The sequence below is a fragment of the Galeopterus variegatus genome, unplaced genomic scaffold (assembly GCF_000696425.1).
Source record: "Galeopterus variegatus unplaced genomic scaffold, G_variegatus-3.0.2 Scaffold1371, whole genome shotgun sequence".
NCBI classification, from domain to species: Eukaryota; Metazoa; Chordata; class Mammalia; order Dermoptera; family Cynocephalidae; genus Galeopterus; species Galeopterus variegatus.
Window position 1 is genome coordinate 263,315 of NW_007727482.1, and position 24,879 is coordinate 288,193.

A 24,879-nucleotide genomic window follows, 5' to 3' on the forward strand; every position below is an offset into this window, starting at 1 on the left:
GAATCAATTAGCGATAGCATGCCAGGGTGGCTATAGTTGGTTATGTACAAAAAGCCCTAATGAGATGAAAAAACAACATCTCTCTATTCAAAAATCAAACTTGAACAGCCCTCCCTATTTACTCCAACAAGAACGATGTTGCTGATGGAAAAACTCCAGTAACCTTCTGTGGTCATCAGAACAGCTCTTGGGTAAAAAACTATGTTCAGGGATAATAATCATCAGGCTACCCAAACCAACAGTCCAGAAAACTAGAAAACAAGTAAGCCGCTCTCCTCATTCTACCTGATGGATTTAAGCAGCCCAACTCGGATTTCAGGGATACTTTGTCAATGAAAAGGACAGTCATGACTGGAAGAACATAACATGGTCACCTGTGAACTATGGTGTCTTAGGCTGCTCCTTTAACACTCAGAGGATGCCCTGGCTTCTCCCCATAGTTCCCACATACCCAAGAGCTCTATAAAGAGGAGCAGCTCACAAGGAGTTAACAGTTATCTTCCTGCCTTGTTCCCTGTGGAGGGCTCATTACTTGTATGAAGAACAGGTATCAACCCAGAAAATAACATGACTGTGCCCTGAAACCTCAGATCCCATTAAGCAGAGGAGAGCTCATCGGCAGTAACGTTGTGACTGGGATCAGTACTTATTTTACTGCTAGAAGGTGTCTCATCTCTGCTTTTGGATGACTTTAGGTCTGTATTTTCTACTGACTCACAGGATTTCTGTTGCCTGTGGGAACAGCAGGCACACCTAAGCCACATCTGAAAGCCTTCAGAAAAACTGGTGGAAAAGAGCTTTTTGCAGGGGTGAAAGAACTGATAGAACACAAGCATGAAGAGGATGGCTGCACAGTACCCAATGAGCAGCTGCAGCATCACGAGAGGAGCACACACATACATATAGACGTCGGTCTTAAAAAAATACCACAGGAGGAGGAGGATGGCATTCTCAATTAATCTCACTGTGTAGTACACCAGTAGGTGGTACCAATTCGGAGACTTGCTGATGAGCTCGGGGTTGTTGATTTTTAGCTGCACAGCTGACCAGCAGAACATATTGATACCAGCATAGAGTAAAGTGAGGAAGCACAGCACAATGGTGGTGCCCACCCGACTGAGGGCCTTCTCTATGTTCTCGGGGAATGGGGAGCCACTGCACCAGAAGAGGACCCAGGGGAACAAGAAGAAGCTGAAGAAGTTGAAGAGTATGACCACCACTACCCAGGTCTTCAGGACGGAGGTAAAGAGGACCAGGACTATAACTCGAGTGGCAATCTCAAAGCTCCTCCAGAAGAAGATACAGACGTAAGCCAGAGGCTTCACGTTGACCTCATACTCATCATACTTAATTTTGATGGCTAGGATGTTGCAGCGCAAGGCTCCGTACACGATGGACAACAAGGATAAGGTCATGAGGAAGCCTATGGAGAAAAGAGAAAGAGCACGGTCAAGTCTCACCTCCATCAGGAATCCTACCATAGTAGAACCTCTGCCAGTCCCCTGCCTATATTCCTTGGACTCTTCTGTTTAATGTGCACAGGCTGACTTCCAGCTGTCAATATCTGCCCACTATGCCTGAGGATTTTTTCTAGAACTGCAGAAGGCTGCTCTGCCCAGGTGCATGGCTGGCTGAAGTGCTAGGGAATTAATGCCTGTGGGAGAGCCCTTGATACCCCAATTCCAGCCTTTATAAGAGATGAAATATAAGTACCCTAGTTCCCCCACCCCTTGGGTAGAATAACCCTGAGGCATATGTTCTCTACCATTTCCCAGTGTTTCCTCATGGGATTAACTTCTAGTCACCCACCGTGACAGCTGTCTAATAGTGCTCCTTTTATTGGCTGCCTTCCCTTCCCTGCCTCATTTCTCTTCTCCGATGCTCCTTACACCTTGCCCCCAAAATCCATGCACTCAAATCCTTCTCTCAGGTTTGATTCAGGTGTAGCTCAAACTAAAACACCTTCCTGATGCCATCTTCATCTGTCTGATATTAGAGTCCTTTACATGATGTGTTTTGTTTCCTCAACATGATGTGTTTTGTTTCCTCAACTGACCGACCACATCTGATATTTTCTCTTGATGTCCCTCGACACATACCAGTCGTAGGCACACAAACAGAAAGCACTCAATAATAAATTGCTCAGTATGCTCCTATCTGCAGGACCTTTTAAACGTATATTCTAACTATAGAATGCTCACTTCTGTTGCATTTCTAAACTCTGCAGAGAGCCGGGAGAAATGAGAACCTCACTGTTACTGAGAGTCAATATGTCTTGGGCTGAAAGGCCTTAGCGCTTCAAGAAGTCTCAACTCTAGCTGTTTATTTCTTAAAATGATTTATGGCTAATGGGCTTATCTAGTTTATATGAAGCAGCAATTTCTGGAGACAAGATGTGGCTCATTTAAATGGAGCATGGTATTATGTTCCAAGCACAATGCTGCTAGCCTTGAGATCTATTACCTGAGAAATATGCTGCCAACCCATGAGCACAGACTATGTGGTCAAAACTGAAATATAATGACTTAACCACAGGCTGTGACTTCCTCCAAATATCGGCACAAGGATGGATGGGAGGCAGGACTGTGACTAAGGAACTGGTTTTACTCTTGCCTCACCAGTTTACAATGGGAAAATGGCAACCTCTCTGGGTTCTGTTTTCTCACCCATAAAATTGAGATGATAATACATTCTATGCCTACTTTTCCTTCTTTCTTTTTTTAATATCTTGAAATATTTATTTATTTATTTTCATAGACTTTTTTAGAGTAGTTTTTGGTTCACAGCAAAATTGAACAGAATATACGGAGATTTCCCATAAATTCCCTGGCTGCACATGCACAGACCCCCCTATTATTAACATCCCTCACCAGAGTGGTACATTTGCTGCAACTGATGAACCTACATTGACACCCAGAGTCCTCAGTTTACATTAGGGTTCATTCTAGATATTGTATATTCTGTGGGTTTTAACAAATGTATGATGACTTCTATTCTAGTATCATACAGAGCACTTTCATTACCCTGAAAGTCCTCTGTGCTCTACCCATTAATCCCTCCTCCTTAACCTCTGGCAGCCACTGATCTTTTTACTGTCTCCATAGTTTTACCTTTTCCAGAATGTCATATAGTTTGAATCAAGAATAAGTAGCCTTTTCAGATTGTCTTCTTTCACTTCTTAATAACACACTTAAATTTCCCTCACCATATCTTTTCATGGCTTGATAGTTCATTTTTTGTTACTGCTCAATAATACTCCATTATTTGGATACATCACAGTTTATTTATTCACTCTTCTATTAAAGAACACCTTGGTTGTTTCCAAGTTTTCGCAATTATGAATAAAGTTGTTATAAACATCCACATGCAGATTTTTGAGAGGACATAAGTTTTCAGCTCTTTCAGGTTAATACCAACTAGTATGATTGCTGGATCACATGGTAAGAGTATGTTTAGTTTTGCAAGAAATCTCCAAACTGTCTTCCAAATTGGCTGTACCATTTTTCATTCCCACCAGCAATGAGTGATAGTACCTGTTCCTCCACATTCTCACCAGCATTTGGTATTGTCAGTGTTCTGGATTTGGGCCAATATATTTAAGGTGTAGAACATGATGTTTTGATATACACATACATTGTGAAATGATGACTACAGTCAAGCTAATTAATATATCCATCACCTCATATAGTTACCATTTTTTGTGTGTGGTGAGAACACTTAAAATCTACTCTCTAAGAAAATTTCATGTATATAGTACAGCATTATTAACTATTGTCACCATGCATTAGATTTCTAGAACTTATTTATTCTACATAACTGAAAGTTTGCATCCTTAGATCAACATATCCCCATTTCCCCTACCCCATCCCTGTCCCTAGTAACCACTATTCTACTCTCTGCTTCTATGAATTTGACTTTTATAGATTTCACATATCAGTGAGATCATGCAGTATTTTTCTTTCTGTATGTGGCTTAGTTCACTTAGTATAATATCCTCCAAGTTCATTCATGTTGTTGTAAATGACAAGATTTCCTTCTTTTTTTGTCTTTTTTGTCTTTTTCCGTGTCCGACAATGGATTGCAACCCTCAGTGTTGCCCCCGTACCAGACCGGGGACCGGCAACAGGATTGCAACCCTCGGTGTTGCTCCCGCGCCTCGCTCAGCCAGTGAGCGGGAACCGGTCTGTATGTGGGATCCGAACCCTCAGGCGGGAGCGCCGCCACGCTTCCCAAGCGGCTCACTATCCAGTGTGCCACCGGGCCGGCCCAAGATTTCCTTCTTTTTAAGGCTGAGTAATATTCCATTTTAATAGGTTATAGTGGTATTTCACTGTTTTTTTAATTTGCATTTCTCTGTTAACATATAATGTGGAGCAATTTTCATATGCTTATTTGCTATCTGTATATATTGCTATCTGCTATTTTTGGTTAGGTCTTGTTGAAGTCTTGGGGCCACTTTTTAATCAGATTGTTTTCTTATTATTGAGTTTTTTAAGAGTTCTTAGTGTGTGTGTGTATATATATATTATGGGGGGGCAGTGGTGCATCGTACATATACATTTATTCATGATGAGAAGTACATGGTACTTATACAAGTGAACAGTGATATTCCATGTTCCCATATAACACAGCTTGCTTAAATTTACAGACAGACTGGCGTTTCATCTCATGTGCACTCCAAGTGAAGCTGGTTAATGATGACCATGAGCAGGTGCAGGACTCAAACCTTTCAAAGCTTTATTTTTTTTATCAGCACTCCTTATTTTACAAATGATGAAGCCCATCAACCTTATTCCTACCCAAATTTCCCAGTAAACTTGAATATAGTAGGGCTTCATGGGGATCCAAACATTTTTAATAATGCTTTGAAGCATCTCGGAACAGGACCAACCACTCGGACTGTACCAGAGAACTGCAGCCAATGACTCTTTGTATATTTTGGATAACAGTCCTTTATCTGACATGACTTTTGCAAATCCTTTCCGCCAGATGTTGATATACAACATCAAGTATTCGCAAATACTTTCCCCTAGGAGACAATCTCTTTTTATTCTCTTGACAGTGTCTTTCACAGAACAGAAATTTTTAATTTTAATGAAGTCCAGCTTATCAGTTCTTTCATGGATTGTGCCTTTGGTGTTGTATCTAAAAAATAATCACCAAATCCAAGTCCATCGAGATTTTCTCCTATGTTATCCTCTGGGAGTTTTATAGTTTTGCATTTTACATTCAGGTCTGTGATCCATTTTGAGTTAATTTTTGTGAAGAGTGTAAGGTCTATTTCTAGAGTCATTTTGTTTTTGATAGTTGTTGTTCCAACACCAATTGTTAAAAAGATTATCATTTTTCCATTGCATTGCCTTTATTCTTTTGTCAAAAAACAATTGACAATTTTTTTGCAGGTCTATCTCTGGGCTCTCTATTCTGTTCCATTGATCTATTTGTGTATTCTTTTGTCAATACGGGTTTCAGAGTGTCTTGATTACTTTAGCTTTATCCATGCCTGCTTTTTAAAATGCAGTTCCATGTAATTCTGTCCATGTAACTTAATTGTCTCACCTATGGGAATAAAAGGTTTTTTTCTTATTTAAGTTCTGAATCAAAGGAAAAACATCTATATTTGATGGGCATAAAAACTCTGAAAGCTTGTTATTTATTTTCCTGGGAGAAGCTCGATTTTATTCAAAGCATCAACTCTTCTCATAGTCTTTTGGCACTGACTTACATTATTGATATCATTCACTAGAAAGACTGGCACATATGAATCAAATTTAAAAGACAGAAACACCATCATCAGAGTAGATCGGGAAGTATTTAGACTGAGACATTTTTTCTGGAGATGCTAATTCAGTGGAGAATTGTAAAGCAGAACATATTAGTGATATATTTTTATATGTATAGTCACAAATCTCCACCCTCTAATGACCCAGCATTGAATCCTTTTCTTTGTCTTTGTCTTCTCCACTATATTAAAAAAATTTAAATGCAGAATATGAGCTAAGCATAAATGATTAAAATGTAAATTATGTAGTCATATATATACAGTATTTATATTGCTATATTTATGGTATTTTAACTCCAGGTATTAAGCAATAGCTTTTAACAATACAATGACCCAAATAATTTTTCAGCATCTGTTCATTTTTCTTTTGTTAAGCCAATTATTTCCAAATTACATCTTTTTGTATATCAATATAATTAGGCAATTATTACCCAGTTGTTGCTTAGTAGTAATCAACCGTGGAAAGCTTCTGAGAATGCAGAGAAAGTATCTTGAAATCACTGACTTCAATCATCACTCCAACTGTTGAGTGCTCACTGCACAATTTCATAGTAAGAAATGGGGCCAGGAAAGGAGATACACTTGGGAGACAAGAAGCATGTACAAAATGTGTGCAATGTACATATCTACCTCTAGAATTTAGCTTTTATCTAATGAATGCCTAGGATGATGCAAATACCTACTTATTCAGGCATAAATAGAGAAAAGTTCCATGACACTATTTCCCAACCTTATCTTCCAATAGTCAAAACAAAAGGGGATCAGTTGGCAGTCCTGCCTATTTAGATGGCACTTCAAAGAAGCCTAACATTCTTTAATAATCCTATTCTCATTTCCTAGGTGTATGTGTGGGGCGAGGCATTTTGCTGTTTTCATCTTTTATTAAATGATTAGATAGCAGTTTAGGTAAAGTAAAGGTGTGCAAGTGGGAATGCAGGGTGCCAGCTCAGGGTGCGTGTGTCTGAGCACTCCAGAACCCAGGATGCTTTCAAGAACAACTCTGTGGATTCCCAGATTTAATAAGACCCTAGGCAGAAGCCATGGGCAGCCCCCATCACTCAGCAGAAGGCAGGAGCATGATTAAACATCATTTCTGCATGGGTGGCCCACCAAAACCACCACCACGGCCACGGCCACCACAAAAGCAGCTCACCACCAAAGTAGCAGCAACAGCAGCCACGTAGGCAGCCCATCAGCCAATCAACTTCACTGACAACACAAGGAGGGTCACCAGTGGAGACCAGAAAAAGAAGAGGAAGTCTCTCTCCTCAAAGCCCACTCTAGGGTAATAGAAAAAGCAATTGCTCAATCAAATGCTCACAAATCAATGTAAAGATACCAGAAATAAGAAAACCCAAGAAAATATGACAACACCAAAAGAATAGAGTAATTCTCACACACCAGACACTATACAGCAGGAAAACCTTGAAATGACTGAAAAGGAATTCCAAGGAACAATCTTAAAGAAACTCAAAGAGATACAAAAAGACTGGGTTAAGCAACATAATTAAATGATTCCTGCGTATTTTGTTTTTTTTGCAACTACAGTAAATGGGCTCATTTCCTTGATTTCTTTTTTTTTTTTTTTGACATTATGTTTATCCTTTATTTTTGTATTCTCTGTGGTTGCAAAGTATATAATTGATGTTAATCTCTTGACAAACTGATTTAACAACAACCAACCACGAAGATTCTGTTTGCAAAATATCCCTTTATGACTTGAAATATAATTGTTAAATAATTTCTGACAAGGATATATTTTCTCCATAACAACATCTAATGAGATAAATAAAATTATCTTTATTCAAATATCTTTTTGGTAAAGTACTAAATTTGCCTGAAAGAATGTTTTAAGCATGCACGTGTGCACATGCACGCTTATCTTGGTGTCAGTAAGTAAAAAGTTCCCTTTAATAGATAATCTGAGGAGTGAAGAAGGAAATGTTCCCTTTTTTTCTAATATTTATCATTTTTATTTTTTATTTTTTGGGTTATGAATGTTCATGGTGTAGAGAAAGCAAATTGTCACTACTTGTGCCTAAGATGTGATGGCCAGATTGATACTGGTAGCATGCCCATTACCATAAATTGTGATTATACCCCATGAACCCCACCCAATTATCCCCGACCTCCTTCCCCTTCCCCCTTTCCCCATTCCACTTTGTATCCCTAGGTATGTTCTCTCCCTCTGCAAGTCCAATGCAATGCACCACTGTGGTCTTTCTTTCCTTCCTTCTTTCTCTCTTAGCTCACATTTATGAGTGAGTACATACAGTATTTATCCCTCAGTTTTGCTTATTTCACTCAACAGAAGTTTCTCCAAACTCAGCCATGCTGTTGCAAATGGGAGTATTTCATTCTTTTTTATGGTAGAGAAGTAGTCCATGGTGTACATATACCACATTTTCCTTATCCAATCATCCATTGATGTATATTTAGGTTGGTTCCATACCTCAGCTATTTTGAACAGAGCTGTGATGTACAAGGGAGTGCAGGTATCCCTTCAAAATGATGATTTCCATTCCTTTGGATATATACCCAGAAGTGGGATTGCTGTATTGTATGGAAGATCTATCTGTAGTTGTTTGAGGAACCTCCATACTATTTTCCATAGTCGTTGTACTAAATTACAGTCCCACCAACACTGTAGGAGTTTTCCCTTCTCTCCACACCCTTGCCAGAATTTGTTATTCACCATTTTTTTGATTAAAGCCAGTCTAACTGGGGTGAGATGATATCTCAATGTGGGTTTAATTTGCATTTCCATGATGACTAGTGATGTTGAGCATTTTTTCATTGTACCTGTTGGCAATTTTTATGTCTTCCTTTGGATAATGTCTATTCAGTTCCTTTGCACATTTTTTTAAATGGGGTATTTGGGGGTTTTTTACTGTGTAATTGTTTGGGCTCCTTTTATATTATGGATACTAATCCCTTGCCAGATGCATAGTTAGCAAAAAATTTCTCCCACTCGGTAGGCTATTGTTTCACTCTGTTGACTGTTTCCTTTGCTGTGGAGAAGCTTGTTAGTTTGATATAGTCCCATTTGTTTATTTTTTCTTTTGTTCCTTGGGCTTTTGGGCTCATGTTCATAAAGTCTGTGCCCAGACCTAGTTACTGGAGTGTTTCACCTTTTTTTCCCTTAGTAATGTTACAGTTTCAGGTCTTATACATAAGTCCTTAATCCATTTTGTGTTTATTTTAGTATATGTTGAGAGATCCATGTCTAGATTCATTCTTCTGCATATGAATATCCAATTTTCCCAGGACCACTTATTGAATAGGCAGTCTTTTCCCCAGTGTAGGTTTTTGTTCCCTTTGTCAAATATCAGAAGGCTGCAAGCCTGAGGGGAGATTTCTGGGTTCTCTATTCTGCTCCACTGATCCAAGTGTCTATTTTTATGCCAGTACCATGCTGTTTTAGTTACTATAGCTTTGTAGTATAATTTGAAGTCAAGTAGTGTTATGCTTCCAGTGTTATTTTTGTTGCTCAGGATTGCTTTGGCTATTTGGGGTCTTTTGTTGTTCCATATGAAAGCTGAGATTGTTTTTTCCATTTTTGAGAAGAATGTCATCGTAATTTTGATGGGGATTATATTGAATCTGTAGATTGCTTTCGGTAGAATAGACATTTTCGCAATGTTAATTCTTCCAATCCAAGAGCATGAAATGTCTTTCCATCTTTTTGTGCTTTCTTCAGTTTCTTTAAGTAGTAGTTTGTAATTCTTATTGTAGATCCTTCACCTCCTTCGTTAAATTGATTCCTATTTATTTTATTTTTTGTGTGACTGTTGTAAACAGGCTTACTTTCTTGATTTCCTTTCTGTTAGCTCATTTTTAGAGAATATAAATGCAACTGATTTGGGGGCATTTATTTCGAATCCTGCAACATTACTGAAATTACTAACCAGCTCTAGGAGTTTTCTGATAGAGTATTTAAGTTTTTCTATATATAATATCACGTCATCTGCACATAGGAACAGTTTGACTTCATCTTTCCCAATCTAGATGTGTATTATTTCTTTCTCTTGCCTGACAGCACTGGCTAGTACTTCCAGTACTATGTTAAATAGAAGTGGTGAGAGTGAGCACCCTTGCCTTGTTCTTGTTCTTAAGGGAAAAGACTTCAGTTTTTCCCCATTCAGAATGATACTGGCAATGGGCCTGTCATAGATGGCTTTTATTGGATCGAGATACTTTCCTTCTGTACCTAATTTGCCGAGAGTCTTTATCATGAAGGAATGTTGAATTTTGTCAAATGCTTTTTCAGAGTCTATTGAGATAATCAGATGGTTTCTGTCCTTGAGTTTATTGATGTGATGTATCACATATATTGACTTATGTATGCTGACCCATCCTTGCATCCCTGGGATGAATCCTACTTGATCGTGGTGTATAATTTTTCTGATGTGTTGCTGTATTCTAATTGCAAATATTTTGCTGAGGAATTCTGCATCTATGTTCATCAAGGATATTGGCCTTTAATTTTCTTTTTTTGTTGTGTGTTTATCTGGTATGGTATCAGAGTTATGTTGGCCTCATAGAATAATTTAGGGAGAATGGCTTCTGGTTCGATTTTCTGGAATAGTTTGAGGAGAACTGGTACTAATTCCTCTTTAAAGGTTTGGTAGAATTCAGCTGTAAACCCATCCAGACCTCGGATTTTCTTTGCTGGAAGATTGCTGATTACCACTTCAATCTAATTGCTTGTTATTGGTCTGTTCAGGATTTTTGTCTCTTCTTGATTCATTCTGGGTAGTTTGTATGTGTCCAGAGACGTATTCATATCTTCCAGGTTTTCATATTTATTGTCATACAGTTGTTTATAATAGTCTTTAATGATTCTTCATATTTCTGTGGTATTGGTTGCAGAATGAAATTTTCATTTCTGATTTTTGTTATTTGGGTCTTTTCTCTTTTTCTTTTTGTTAACCTAGCTAATGCTTTCTCTATTTTATTTATCATCTCACAAAAAAAAAAAAACTTTTTGTTTCATTGACCTTTTCTATTGTTGTTTTGGTCTCAATTTCACTTAGTTCTGCTCTGTACTTAATCATTTCTTTCTACTACCCTTAGGATTGGATTGTTGTTGTTTTTCAAGTTCTTTGAGGCCTAGTGTTAGGTAGTTTATTTGAAGTCTTTCCAATCTTTGATGTAAGCATTTATTGCAATAAATATGCCTCATAGTACTGCTTTGCAATATGATAAAGGTTTGGGTATGATGTATCTTTATTTTCATTAGTTCCAAGAATTTTTTTGATTTCCTGTTTAATTTCTTCTTGGACCCATAGGTCATTCAGGAGCCTGCTGTTTAGTTTCCACGTATTTGTATAGATTCCAGGGTTTTGTTTGTTATTGATTTCCAGTTTTAGTCCATTGTGGCCTGAAAAGATACTTGGTATGACTTCATTTTTTTAAAATTTAAAGAGACTAGATTTGTAACCTAATATGTGGTCTATCCTGGAGAATGTTTCATGTGCTGATGACAAGAAAGTATGTTCTTTAGTTGTTGAGTGAAATGTTCTATATATATCTGCAAGGTTCAGTTGGTCTAAGGAGTAGTTTACATTATGTGTCTCTTTGTTGATTTGTTGCCTGAAATATCTGTCCCATACCGAGAGACAGATATTCAGGTCACCCACTATTTACGTATTAGGTCCTATCTCTTTCTTTAGGTCTAAGAGTGTTTGCTTTATATATGTGGATGCTCCAGTATTGGGTCCATACATATTTATGATTGTTATGTCTTCTAGCTGGATAGATCCTTTTATCATTATATAGTGGCCTTACACTTTTTGGTTTAAAGTATATGTTATCCAATATAAGAATAGCTATTCCTGCTCATTTTTGGTTTCCATTTGTGTGGTATATCTTTTTCCATCCTTTCACCTTCAGTCTGTGTGTGTCTCTGTAGGTGAGATGGGTCTCTTGAAGACAGCATATACTTGGGTCTATTTTTTAAATCCAATCAGTCAATCTGTGCCTTTTGAATGGGGAGTTTAATCCATTCACATTTAGGGTAGTTATTGAAGGTATTGTTTAATTCCTGTCATTTAATTGCTTTTTGTTTAGATGTTGGTGGCTGTAGACTGAGCTCCTGGTGCTGTACAGGCCTTGGCTCACCTCAGTGGCTGGTGGGCTACATGTGCTTTCTTTCCCCCTGGGGCCTTATACTAGGCCCTGTGGCCACAAGTGTCTCGGCTCAACTCAATGGCTGCTAGGGTGAGGGCACTTCCATTACCCCAAGGGCCTTAGACTGAGCCTCGGTGCTGTCCAGGTCTTGGATCACATATGCAGCTTTGGGGCTGTGGACACTTCTCTTCTGGGCCTTAGACTGAGCCCTGGTGTCATGCGGGTCTCAGCTCACCTAAGCAGCTGCTGGGCTGTGGGCACTTGCCACCCAGGCCTTAGACTGAGCCCCGGTGCCACACAGGTCTCAGCTCACCTTGGTGGCTGCTGGGCTGTGGGCACTTCCCTCCGGGCTATAGACTGAGTCCTGGTGCCATGTGGATCTTGGCTCACCTTGGTGGCTGCTGGGCTATGTGTGCTTCCTTTGACCCCAGGGCTTGCCCTCCCCCCTGGGGCCTTCTCTTGATGTCTTTTCCTGCTACTTCATTACTGACGTATAGGAATGTTACTGATTTGGGAGTGTCAATTTTGTATCCTGCAAAATTACTGAAATTGTTGATCAACTCTAAGAGTTTTTTAGTAGAGTCCATAGGTTTTTCTACATATAAGATCACATAATCTGCAAATAGGGATAGGTTGACTTCATCTTTTCTAATCTGGATACCCTTTATTTCTTTCTCTTCCCTGATTGTTCTGACTAGTACTTCCAATAATATGTTAACCAAGGAGGTGAAAGACCTCTTCAATGAGAACTACAAATCACTACCGAAAGAAATTAAAGAGGATACAAAAAGATGGAGAGACATACCATGCTCTTGGATGGGAAAAATTAACATTGTGAAAACATCTATTCTATCCAAAGCAATCCACAGATTCAATGCAATCTCCATCAAAATACCCATGTCATTCTTCACAGAAAGGGGAAAAAAAAAAAAAAAAAAAACAATTCTAAAACTCATATGGAACTTCAAAAGACCCCGAATAGCCAAAGTAATCCTGAACAAAAATAAATAAATAAAGCTGGAGGCATAATACTACCAGACTTCAAACTAAATTACAAAGCCATAATAACCAAAACAGCATGATGCTGGCATAAAAACAATCAGATCAATTGAACAGAATATAAAGCACAGGAATTCACCCAGAGACTTACAGCCAACTGATCTTTGACAAGGGCAACAAGAACATATATTGGGGAAAAAACTGCCTATTCAATACATGGTGCTTGGAAAATTGGACTTCTGTATGTAGAAGAATGAAATTGGACCTGCATATCTCACTGTATACCAAAATCAAGTCAAAATCTGTTAAAGCCTTAAATATAAAACCCTAAACCATAAAACTAATTAAGGAAAACATAGGGTAGATACTCCAGTAAATGTGACTTTTCAAAGACTTTATGAATAAGACCCCCAAAGCAAAAGCAACAAAAGAAAAAATAAACAAATGGGACCATATGAAAATAAAAAGCTTCTGCACAGCAAAGGAAATGATCAACAGAGCAGAAAAACCTATGGAATGGGAGAAAATATCTGCAAATTATACACCCAACAAGAGATTAATATCCAGAATATATAAAGACATCAAGCAACCTTACAGTAAAAAACAAAATAATCCAATAAAAAATGGGCAAAGGAGATGAATAGACACTTTTCAAAGGAAGACATACAAATGGTATACTGGTATATGAAAAAATGCTCAACATCACTAATCATCAGAGAAATGCAAATCAAAACCACATTGAGATATCATCTAACCCTAGTTAGAATGACCATTATAAAAAAGAACAAGAACAACAAATGCTGGTGAGGATACAGGGAAAGGGGGATCTCTTCTACACTGTTGGTGAGACTGGAAATTAGTACAGCCATTATGGAAAACAGTAGGGAGGTTCCTCAAACAATTACAGATAGAACTACCATATGATCCAGCAATCCCACTACTGGGTATATATCCAAAGGAATGGAAATCATCATGTCAAAGGGATACCTGCACTCCCATGTTCATCATAACTCCACTTACAATAGCCAAAATATGGAAGCAACCTAAATGTCCATCAATGGATGACTAGATAAGGAAAATGTGGTATATAAATACAATGAAATACTACTCAGCCAAAAGAAGAATGAAATTCTGCCATTTGCAGCAACATGGATGAGTCTGGAGAAAATTAGGTTAAGTGAAATAAGCCAAACAAGGAAAGATAAATACTGCATGTTCTCACTTATAACTGGGTGGAAAGATGAAAAGAAATAAAGAAAGGAAGAGAAAGAAAGACCTAAACAATTCCTTGAACTTTCAGAATACTAGAGATGGGGGTGAGGCAGTGGGAGTAGGGTAGTTTGGGGAGGGATATGTTGCATAAAGGGTATAAAGAAAAATCATGATTTTTAATAATAGTATGCTTATAATAAATAATATTAAAAAAAATATGCTTATATGAAATAATATTTAAAAATAAAAATAAATAAATCCTAAAGAAAAATAAACTGTAAAAAATTTTAATTAAAAAATATCAAGAAATGAGAAAAAAAGTCTAGGATATGAAAGAGGAAATTTACTAAAATATTAATACCTTAAAGAATGTAACAGAACTCATGGAATGGAAAGATTAATTCAACTAAATAAAAAAAAAAAAAACTGAGCACTTAAGCAGCAGGATAGAACATGCAGAAGAAATAACTTCTCATCTTGCAGATGGTCTTTCAAAATAATCCTGGTGGACAAAATAAGGGGGTAGAAAATAATTTAAAAAATGAAAAAATTCTAAGAGATATAGCAGACAACGTTAAACATACAAATGTTCAAATCATAGATGTTCCAGAGGGGAAGAAAAAGGAAAAGGTATGGAAAACCAATTCAATGAAATAATAACAAAAAACTTCCCTAGTATAGGGAGAGATATGGACCTTCAGATCCAGGAGGCTCAAAGTTCCCCAAACAGATTCAACCTAAAAAGATCCTCTCCAAGACACATTATAGTTAAACTGGTAAAGCTCAAAGACAAAGTGAGAATCATAAAAGAAGCAAGAGAAAAGCATCAAGTCACCTATAAGGGAGCCCCTATCAGACTAACAGCAGAATTCTCAATAAAATCTCTACAAGCCAGAAGAAAATGGGATGATACATTCAAAATGCTAAAAGAAAAAAAACCTGCCAGCCAAGAATACTATACACAAGAAGACTATCTGTCAGAAACAAGGGAGAAATAATGTATTTTCCAGACAAACAAAAACTGAAAGGTTCACAACACAACCAGCCACATAAGAAATCCTCAAGGGAGTCCTGAATCTGGAATCTGTAGAATGATCATCACTACCATGAGTACATAAGAAAGAACAAAACCCACTCATAAAACAAAAAGGCAAATGAGAAAGAGAAAGAAACTAAATCTTATCACCTCAAAAAACCAAGAAACATGGAAAACAAACAAAGATGAAAGGAAAAAAAGATATTTAAAACATCTGCACAAAAATGATAAAATGCCAGGATTAAGATAATATCTTTTAGTTTGATATATTCCCATTTATTCATAATTTATTTTATTGCCTGTGCTTTTGGGGTCACATTCATAAAGCTATGCCCAGTCCTATATCCTGAAGTGTTTCCCCTACGTTTTCTTTGAGGAGTTTTATATTTCAGGTCTTATATTTAAGTCTTTAATCCATTTGGAGTTGATTTTGGTATATGAAGAGGGATACAGGTTCAGATTTATTCATCTGCATATGGATGTCCAGTTTTCCCAGGACCATTTATTGAATAGGCAGTCTTTTACCCAATGTATCTTCTTGTTGCCTTTGTCAAAGATCAGACAGCTATACGCATGTGGGTTGATTTCAGGGTTCGCTACTCTGTTCCACTGGTCTGAGTGTCCCTTTTTATGCCATTATCATGCTATTTTGGTTACTATAGCTTTGTAGTATAGTTTGAAGCCAGAGAGTGTTACGCCTCCAGCTTTATTTATGTTTTACAGTTCTTTTTTTGGGGGGGGGCTCATTATTGCTTTGGCTATTCTGGGTCTTTTGTTGTTCCATATGAATGTTAAGATTGTTTTTTTTTTCTATTTCTGTGAAGAATGTCATTAGTATTTTGATGGGGACTGCACTAAACCTGTTGACTGCTTTGGGAAGTATGAGCATTTTCACAATGTTAATCCTTCCAACCCAAGAACATGGAATGTCGTAACATCTTTTTATGTCTCCTTTAATTTCTTTGAACAGTAATTTGTATTCTCATCCAGGAGGTTTTTCACCTCCTTGGTTAAATTGATTCCTAGGTATTTAATTTTTTTCAATACTTTTTAAAATGGGCTTTAAAATTTTTTCTTTTTATGCTAGTTTGTTATTGGAGTATTCAAATGCTACTGATTTTTGAGTGTTGATTTTATACACTGTAACTTTACTGAAGTCATTTATCAGCTCTAAGAATATTTTGGTAGAGTCTTTAGGTTATTTTATATATAGGATCATGTCATCTACAAACAGAGATAGTTTGACTTTGTCTTTTCAAATTTGGATTCCATTTATTTCTTTCTCTTCCCTGATTGCTCTGGCTAGCACTTCCAATACTATGTTAATAGGAGTGGTGATAGTGGGCATCCTTGTCTTGTTCCTGTCCTTAAGGGAAAACCTATCAGCTTTTCCCCATTCAGGATGATATTGGCAGTGAGTCTGCCATATATTGCTAATGCTTCTGCACAGCAAAAAACCCAATTAACAGATCAAAAAGACAACCTACAGAATGGTAGAAAATATTTGCAAACTATGCATCTGACAAGGGATTAATATCCAGAATATACAAAGAACTGAAATAATTCAACAGTAAGAAAACAAGTGGCCCAATTAAAAAATGGGCAAAGGAGCTCAATACACATTTCTCATATGAAGATATACAAATGACTGACAGACACATGAAACAATGCTCAACATCAGGAAAATGCAAATTAAAACCACCCTGAGATATCATTTCACCCCAGTTAGACTGGCTATTATCAGAAAGACAGAGAATAACACATGCTAGCAAGGATGTGGAGAAAGGGAACCTCCTATACTGTTGGTAGAACTGAAAATTAGTGCAGCCATTATGAAAAATAGTATGGAGGTTCCTAAAACAACTACAGATAGAACTGTCATATGATACAGCAATTTCATTGCTGGGAATATACCCAAAGGAATGGAAATCATCATGTCAAAGGAATACCTACACTTTATTGTAGTTCTATTTACAATAGTCAAGAGTTAGAATCAACCTAAATGTCCACTGACAGATGACTGGATAAGAAAAATGTGGTATATATACTCAGTGGAATACTATACCATAAAAATTAATGAAATTCTGCCATTCACAGCAACATGGATGAGCTTGGAGAAAATTACGTTAAGTGAAATAAGCCAGGCACAGAAAGAGAAATGCTGCATGTCCTCACTCTTAAGTGGGAGATAAAAAAGAGAGAAAAGAAAAGAAAGAAAAAAGTAGAAACAATCACAGTAATACATTAAACTTGTGAGAAAAAAAAAGAGAGAACAGAACTGTGGTTATTAAAAATGGGAAAGGGGAAGGGGAGTTCGTGAGAAATTCGTTAAGGATCACAAAGATTGAATAAGTTTTGTAAACATGAATATACTAATTATCCTGATTTGATCTCCACATATTGTACACATGTATTGATATTCAATTCTATACCCTACAAATATATATGAACATTAAAGAAATTAAAAAATAAAAAATACTATTCAATAACAACCCTAAATGTAAATAGATTAAACTCCCCACTCAAAAGATACAGACTGACTGATTGGATTAAAAAGCTAGACACAACTATAAGCTGTCTTCAACTGACTCACCTCACCTATAGACACACACAGACTAATAGTGAAGAGATGGAAAAGATATACCACACAAATGGAAAACAAAAACGAGCACATGTAGCTATTCTTATATCAGATAAAATAGACTTTAAACCAAAAACCATAAGAGACAAAGAAGGCCATTATTTACTGATAAAGGGTTGTATCCAGCAACAAGACATAACAGTCATAAATATATATGCACCCAACATTGGAGCACCCAGATATATAAAGCAAACACTATTAGGCCTAAATAAAGAGATAGACCACAGTATGACAATCGTAGGCGACTTGAACACCTCTCAGCACTGGACAGATGACCTAGATAAAATCAACAGATAAAGACAGGATATAAACTATACTTTCAAACAACTGGACATGGCAGGTATCTACAGAATATTTCATCTTACAACTACAGAATATACATTCTTCTCATCATCACATGGAACATTCTCCAGGATAGACCACATGTTAGATTACAAATCAAGTCCCAACAAATTTTTAAAAATTGAGATCATTTCAAGAATCTTTTCAGACCACAATGGATTAAAACTGGAAGTCGATAACAATCAAAACTCAGGAAACTATACAAATCCATGGAAGATTGACAATGTGTTCCTAAAGGACCTATGGGTACAAAAAGAAATTAAAGAGGAAATCAAGAAAATTCTTGAAACTAATTAAAATAAAGACATCATACTAAAACCTGTGGCATACTGCAAAAGTAGTACTAAGAGAGAAGTTTATTGCAATATTAATAGAATAGAAAGATTTCACATAAAGGACCTACTGCTATGCTTCCAAGAACTACACAAACAAGAATACCAAAATTTGTAGATGCAAAGAAATAATTAAGATCAGGGCAGAATTAAATGATATAGAGACCCAAAAAACAATACAAAAGATCAATTAAACAACAAATTGGTTTTCTGAGGAGACAAAGAAAATAGACAAGGCATTAGCTAGGCTAACTAACAAAAGAAGAGAGAAGACCCAAGTAACAAAAATCAGAAATGAAAAAGGAGACATTGCAACTAATACCACACAAATACAAAGAATCATTAGACTACTACTAACAACTATACATCAACAAATTCGAAAACATGGAGGAAATGGATAAATTTCTGGACACAAACTACCAAGATAGAATCAAGAAGAAATAGAAAACTGGAAGAGACCAATAACAAGCAACAAGATTGAAGCAGTAATAAGCAGTCTCTCAACAAAGAAAAGCCCAGGACTGAATGGCTTTACTCCTGAATTCTACCAGACATTTAAAGAGGAATTAATACCAATTCTCTGCAAACTATTCCAAAAAACTGAAACAGATGCCATTCTCCCAAACTCATTCTATGAGGCCTGCATTACTTTGATACTAAAACCAAACAATGATACATACACACACACACACACACACACACACACACACACACACACACATATACACACACACATAGGATATATATATATACACATGATATATATATATATATATGTATGTATGTATATGAAAACTACAGGCCACTATCTCTGATGAACACAGATGCAAAAATATTCAACAAATACTAGCAATCAGAATACAGCAACACATCAAAATATTATACACCATGATCAAGTGGGATTCATCCAGGGATGCGAGGATGGTTCAACCCACACAAGTCAATAAATGTGATACACCACATCAACAAAATCAAGGACAAAAACCACATCATTATCTCAATAGATGCAGAAAAAGCATGTGAAAAAAAATTCAGCATGCCTTCATGATAAAAACTCTCAGCAAATTAGGTATAGAAGGAAAGTATCAACACAATAAAAGCCATAAATGAGAAACCCACTACCAATATCATTGTGATATTAAGAATGGGAACAAGGCAAGAATGCCCACTTTCACCACTCCTATTTAACATAGTATTGGGAGTACTAGCTACAGCAATCAGGCAAGAGAAAGAAATAAATGGCATTTAGATTGGAAAAGATGAAGTCAAACTCTCGTTGTTTGCAGATGACATAACCCTATATATGGAAAAACTTAAAGACTGTATACCAAAAAAATTCTTGAGCTGATTAACAATTTTTAGTAAAGTTGCAGAATACAAACTCAACATGCAAAAATCAGTAACATTTTATACTCCAGTAAAGAACTAGCAGAAAAAGAATTAAAGCAAGCCCATTTACAATAGTCACCAAAAAAATAAAATACCCATGAATGAATTTAACCAAGGAAATGAAGGATCTCTATGACAAGGACTATAAATCATGGCGTAAAGAAATTAAAGAGGACACAAAAAGATGGAAAGACATTTCATGCTCTTGGATTGGAGGAATGAAAATTGTGAAATTGTCCATACTATCCAAAGTGATATACAGATTTGGTACAATCCCATTAAAATACCAATGACATTCTTCACAGAAATAGAAAAAACAATCCTAACATTCATATGGAACAATAAAAATAGTCAAAGCAATCCTGAGCAATAAAAAAAAAACAAAACAATAAAGCAGGAGGCATTACACTACCTGACTTCAAATTATACTACAAAGCTATAGTAACCAAAACAGCATGGCACTGGCTTGAAAATAGAACCTCAGACCAATGGAACAGAATAGAGAATCCAGAAACCAACTCACATTCTAATAGCCAACTGATATCTGACAAGGGCAACAGGAGCATATACTGCCTATTCAATAAGTAGTGCTGGGAAGACTGGACATCCATATAGAGAGGAATGAAACTGGACCCATACCTCTCAGTATATACCAAAATCAACCCAAAATGGACTAAACACTTATATATAAGATCTAAAACTACAGAATTACTAAAAGAAAATATAGGGGACACATTTCAGGAAGTAGGAGTGGGCAAAGACTTTATGATCAAGGCCCAAAAGCAAGGCCACAATAGAAAAAATAAACAAAGAGGATTATATCAAACTAAAAAGCTTCTGCACAGCAAAAGAAACAGTTAACAGAGTGAAAAGAGAACCTACAGAATTGGAGAAAATATATGCAAACTATGCATCTGACATGGGATTTATATCCAGAATATACAAAGAACTCAAACACCCTAGCAGTAAAAAAAAAAAAAAAAAAGTAATCTGATTTAAAAATGGGCAAAGGAGCTGAATAGACATTTCTCAAAGGAAGAGATACAGATGGCCAACAGACACATAAAAAATGCTCAACATCACTAAGCTTCAGGGAAATGCAAATCAAAGCCACATTGAGATACCATCTCTCCCCAGTTAGAGAATAACAAATGCTGATGAGGATGTGGAAAAGGGGTAATTCTCCTACACTGTTGGTGGGACTCTGAATTAATGTAGTCATGGAAAGCAGTGTGGAGGTTCCTCAAATAACTACAGATAGAACTGCCATATGATACAACAATCCTGCTGCTGGGCTTACACCCAAATGAATGCAAATCATTATGTTGAAGAGATACCTGCACTCCCATGTTTATTGCAGCTCTATTTACTATAGGTAAGACTTGGAACAAACCTAAATGTCCACCAACGGACAACTGGATAAGGAAAATGTGGTATATATACACAATCGAATACTAGTCTGCAATAAAAAGGAATGAAATTCTGCCATTTGTGGCAACATGGATGAACTTAGAGAGAATAATGTTAAGTGAAGTAAGCCAAGTACAGAAAGAGAAATACTGTATGTCCTCAGTCATCAGTGGGAGCTGAAAAAAGGGGGAGGGGGCAGAAAGAAAGATACAAAATCACAATAATTCCTTGAACTTTCAACAGGAGAGAATGGGACTAAGGTTACCAGAGGTAGAAAATGTTAAAGGGCCCCAAAATTTTACATTCAAAAAAAAAAAAAGAAAAAAAAGAGGGCCTCTCTCTTCACAAAGCACACTCCAGAGTAATAGAAGAAGAATCTGCTTTACAATAGTAGGGGAGGAGTTGATCACACCTGTCTTAGTACTGGAAAGAACATCTAGGCAACAAACCAACAGGAGAACAGTTAATCTATCAGATGGGGAGAACAAATCTATGGTTATTAGACGGGGGAGAGAGAGGTGAAGAGATTAGATAAGGGCATAAAGAATAAGTATGATTTGTAATAATGAATATTCTAATAGAAAATAAATTTTTTAAAATGGTTATATTGTATAATGATAAAACAAAATAAATATATTTTTAAAGTAATATTAAAAAAATAGATTTAATAGAAAATGAAAATCTCAAAAATAAGTAATAAAGCCTTAAGGATCAAAAGAATAAATAAAGTTAAAAAAAAGGCTTTAGCAATATTCCAAACCCTTTCTACACTCCTAAAGCTTCTTCCCACCCAATGCCAGACATATTAATTCCTTGTAAATGAACTTTCTTCCTATTTCACAGAGAAATTAATTGTTACTAGGCATGAATTTTCTTACTTCCTGACTTGACATCATAAACTTAATAAAGGGATGGAGAACATTTTCTTTTCCAGAATTGTTATTAAGAGGGTATTCTATTTGTAGGACAAGAGGAATAGTTCCTCTATCACTTTGGAGAGATAATGGAGGCTACTTACAAGATAGAGGATGGTAGATGCTTGTAGTCTGCAATGTGGGTCCTGTCTGTAGACACTGAATCTTCAGAAAAATGACTGAACTCATGAAATGCCTAGGTAGAATAGACTTTTCCAAAAAAAATTTGTGAATGACTTCAAGGGGGGGAACTGAGGCAGCCTAAAGGAATATGGAGTATAATGGCAGAGGGAAAGTGGAGTAAGTTAGCATAGTAAGCTTCTGCAAATTGGAATTTTAACAGATTTCTGAGAGGCAGCAACTTTTACCTTTTTTTTCTCAACTCACTCAAAGTGTCTTTTAAACATTTTGGAGCCAGGATCTCCAGATGTACTACATTCCATCACTTGCCTCCTTCTCAAAATCTTTGCTCCATCAGTTACCATATTTCTCAATCTGTAACTGCTCCCTCAATCCTGGCTGTTTTTCTGTGAGTATATAAATCTGCCTAAGTCAGCTGCATCTAAAGAAACATCCTACATTGGCAAAAACGTACATAGTTGTTGAAGCCATGTGATGGATGCATGGGGATTCATTATAACATGCTCTCAATCTTTTTGTATGTTGGAAAATTTTTATAATAATGAGGAAAGGGAGGATGGGGGAAGAGAGGTAAAAAGAAAGAGCAAGAGACTGAAGAAGGAGGCCTTCCTTTACCCTGAATTTCTTTCTGCCTAGTACCACACCCTCTTCACCAATTTTCAGTCAATCTCTTTAATTGTCTCTAATAAAAACACTCACTTCCTAATCCTCAACTCCTTGCAGTCTGGATTCTGGTCCTGCTTTTCTTTAGTTTCTCTACAACATCTGATGTTGTTCATTACAACCTTCTTGAAACTCTTCCTGGAGTAGTGATCATGTCATTTTCTCCTAATCATCCTCTCACTTTCCTGGAAGGCCCTTTCTCTGTGCTATCATAGATACATCTTTCACTTCCCACTCAGGCACCATGGTTATATTTTATTTTTTCCTTCTATCCAAGAGTTTACCAGATTTCTCTTCCTAAATATTCCATAGTGCCTCAAAAAAAAAAAAAAAAAAAAAAAAAAGGAAGAAAACACATATTTTCCTGAAATCTCTTCTCACATTCCCTCTAGCAGTCCAAGACACCATCACTCCATATCATCCTATCCAGCAATCTACATGTTAGCTAGGACTCTTTTTACCTTCCTCTCTCATCACACCCAAACCCAAATAAATATTTAAGCTCTTGCTACTCAGCCTAGCCTGTGGACCAGCAGCTTTGGCACAGACTGGGAATTTTTCAGAGATGTCCCACCCCAGAGCCACTGATTCAGAATCTATATTTTAACAAGGTTTCTCAGGTGATTTGTAGGCACATTAAAGCTTGAGAAGCACTGCACTAAGTTATTTTCCTCCCTCCCTTTCTGGTTCTGTCACATGTTAACTCTCATATGGCTCTTGCCACAGGACCCTAACTCATTTGTTTCTCTGCCGCCAGCCTTCTTTCTCCTCTTTGTCTGTCTGGCTAAACCCTACTTATTCTTCACGGTTCAGTTAAAGTGTCACTTCTTCAATGATGCCTTCCTCAGCCTTTATTCTACTACATTCATCCAGGTGTGCTGAATGGTTTCCAAGACTCTGCCAAGCTCAGTTAACTGTCACTCTATTGGGATCTCACAGCCACCTATGCATATGTTTACCTCATCACTTGGTACCTTTGGGTTACTTATTATTTTCTTATTAGAGTACAATGTTCTCAAGGTAGGTACTGTTTCGTGCAGATTTTTATCACCAGCAGCTAGCACAGTGACTGGCACAGAAATTCAAGGAGGTCTGAACAGGGACCAAAAGGGTAAATAAATCTTAGTTTGTAAAATGGGCAAAAAGACTTGAACAGTCACTTCACACAGACACACACATGTACACACACACACACAGAGAGAGAAAGATAGAGAGAAAGCAAGGGGGGAGAGAGAGAGAGAGATTAAAATGGCTACTAAAGACATGAAGAGGAAAACAAACTCATTAGTTATCAGGAAATGCAAATTCAAAGTACAGCGAGATACTATCACACATCCACTGAACTACAAAAAGTAAACCCCACCTTCCCAGAAGAAAAGAGAGAAAAAAAAGTGAACCCAAGTGTTGGCAAGGATGTGGAGCAATTGGAACTCTCATATGCTGCTTGCGGGAGTGTAAAATGGTAAAACCAATTTTCAGTTTCTGCTGAAGCTAAAATTTGCATTCCCTGTGACAACAGTTCTACTCCTGAGAATATATGCCACAGAACTACATGCATTTGTGTATTAAAAGGCATGTTCAAGGATATTTACAGTAGCATTATTTTTAATACTTACAATCTAGAAACAACCTAAATATTTTTTTTTTCCTTTTTGTCTTTTTTCGTGACCGGCAACGGATTGCAACCCTCAGTGTCGTGACCATACCGGACCGGGACCGGCAACGGGATCGCAACTCTTGGTGTCGCGCCCGCACCTCGCTCAGCCAGTGAGCAGCCAGTCTGTATGTGGGATCCGAACCCTCGGCAGGAGCGCCACCGCGCTCCCGAGCGGCGCACTGTAGCAGTGCGCCACCGGGCCGGCCAAAACAACCTAAATATTAATCAA

At 37.1% G+C, this 24,879-nt stretch overlaps 2 protein-coding genes across 2 annotated transcripts in view; both read right to left on the reverse strand.

Annotated features, from left to right (window-relative positions):
- Nucleotides 1–458: 458 nt before the first annotated feature.
- The window catches only part of XK (X-linked Kx blood group), a gene marked incomplete at its 5' end in the record, with an annotated part of 74,605 nt that continues 50,184 nt past the window's right edge, over nucleotides 459–24,879 (reverse strand). Inside the window, one exon of the mRNA XM_008576599.1 lies at nucleotides 459–1,423. Coding sequence (XP_008574821.1) covers nucleotides 597–1,423 — 827 coding nt within the window. The remainder of the gene's footprint in view (nucleotides 1,424–24,879) is intronic.
- Nucleotides 4,692–5,016, reverse strand: LOC103593580 (6.8 kDa mitochondrial proteolipid-like). Its single transcript, XM_008576598.1, has one exon. It carries the CDS (start codon nucleotides 5,004–5,006, stop codon nucleotides 4,692–4,694), a length of 315 nt encoding a protein of 104 aa, XP_008574820.1. The 5' UTR covers nucleotides 5,007–5,016.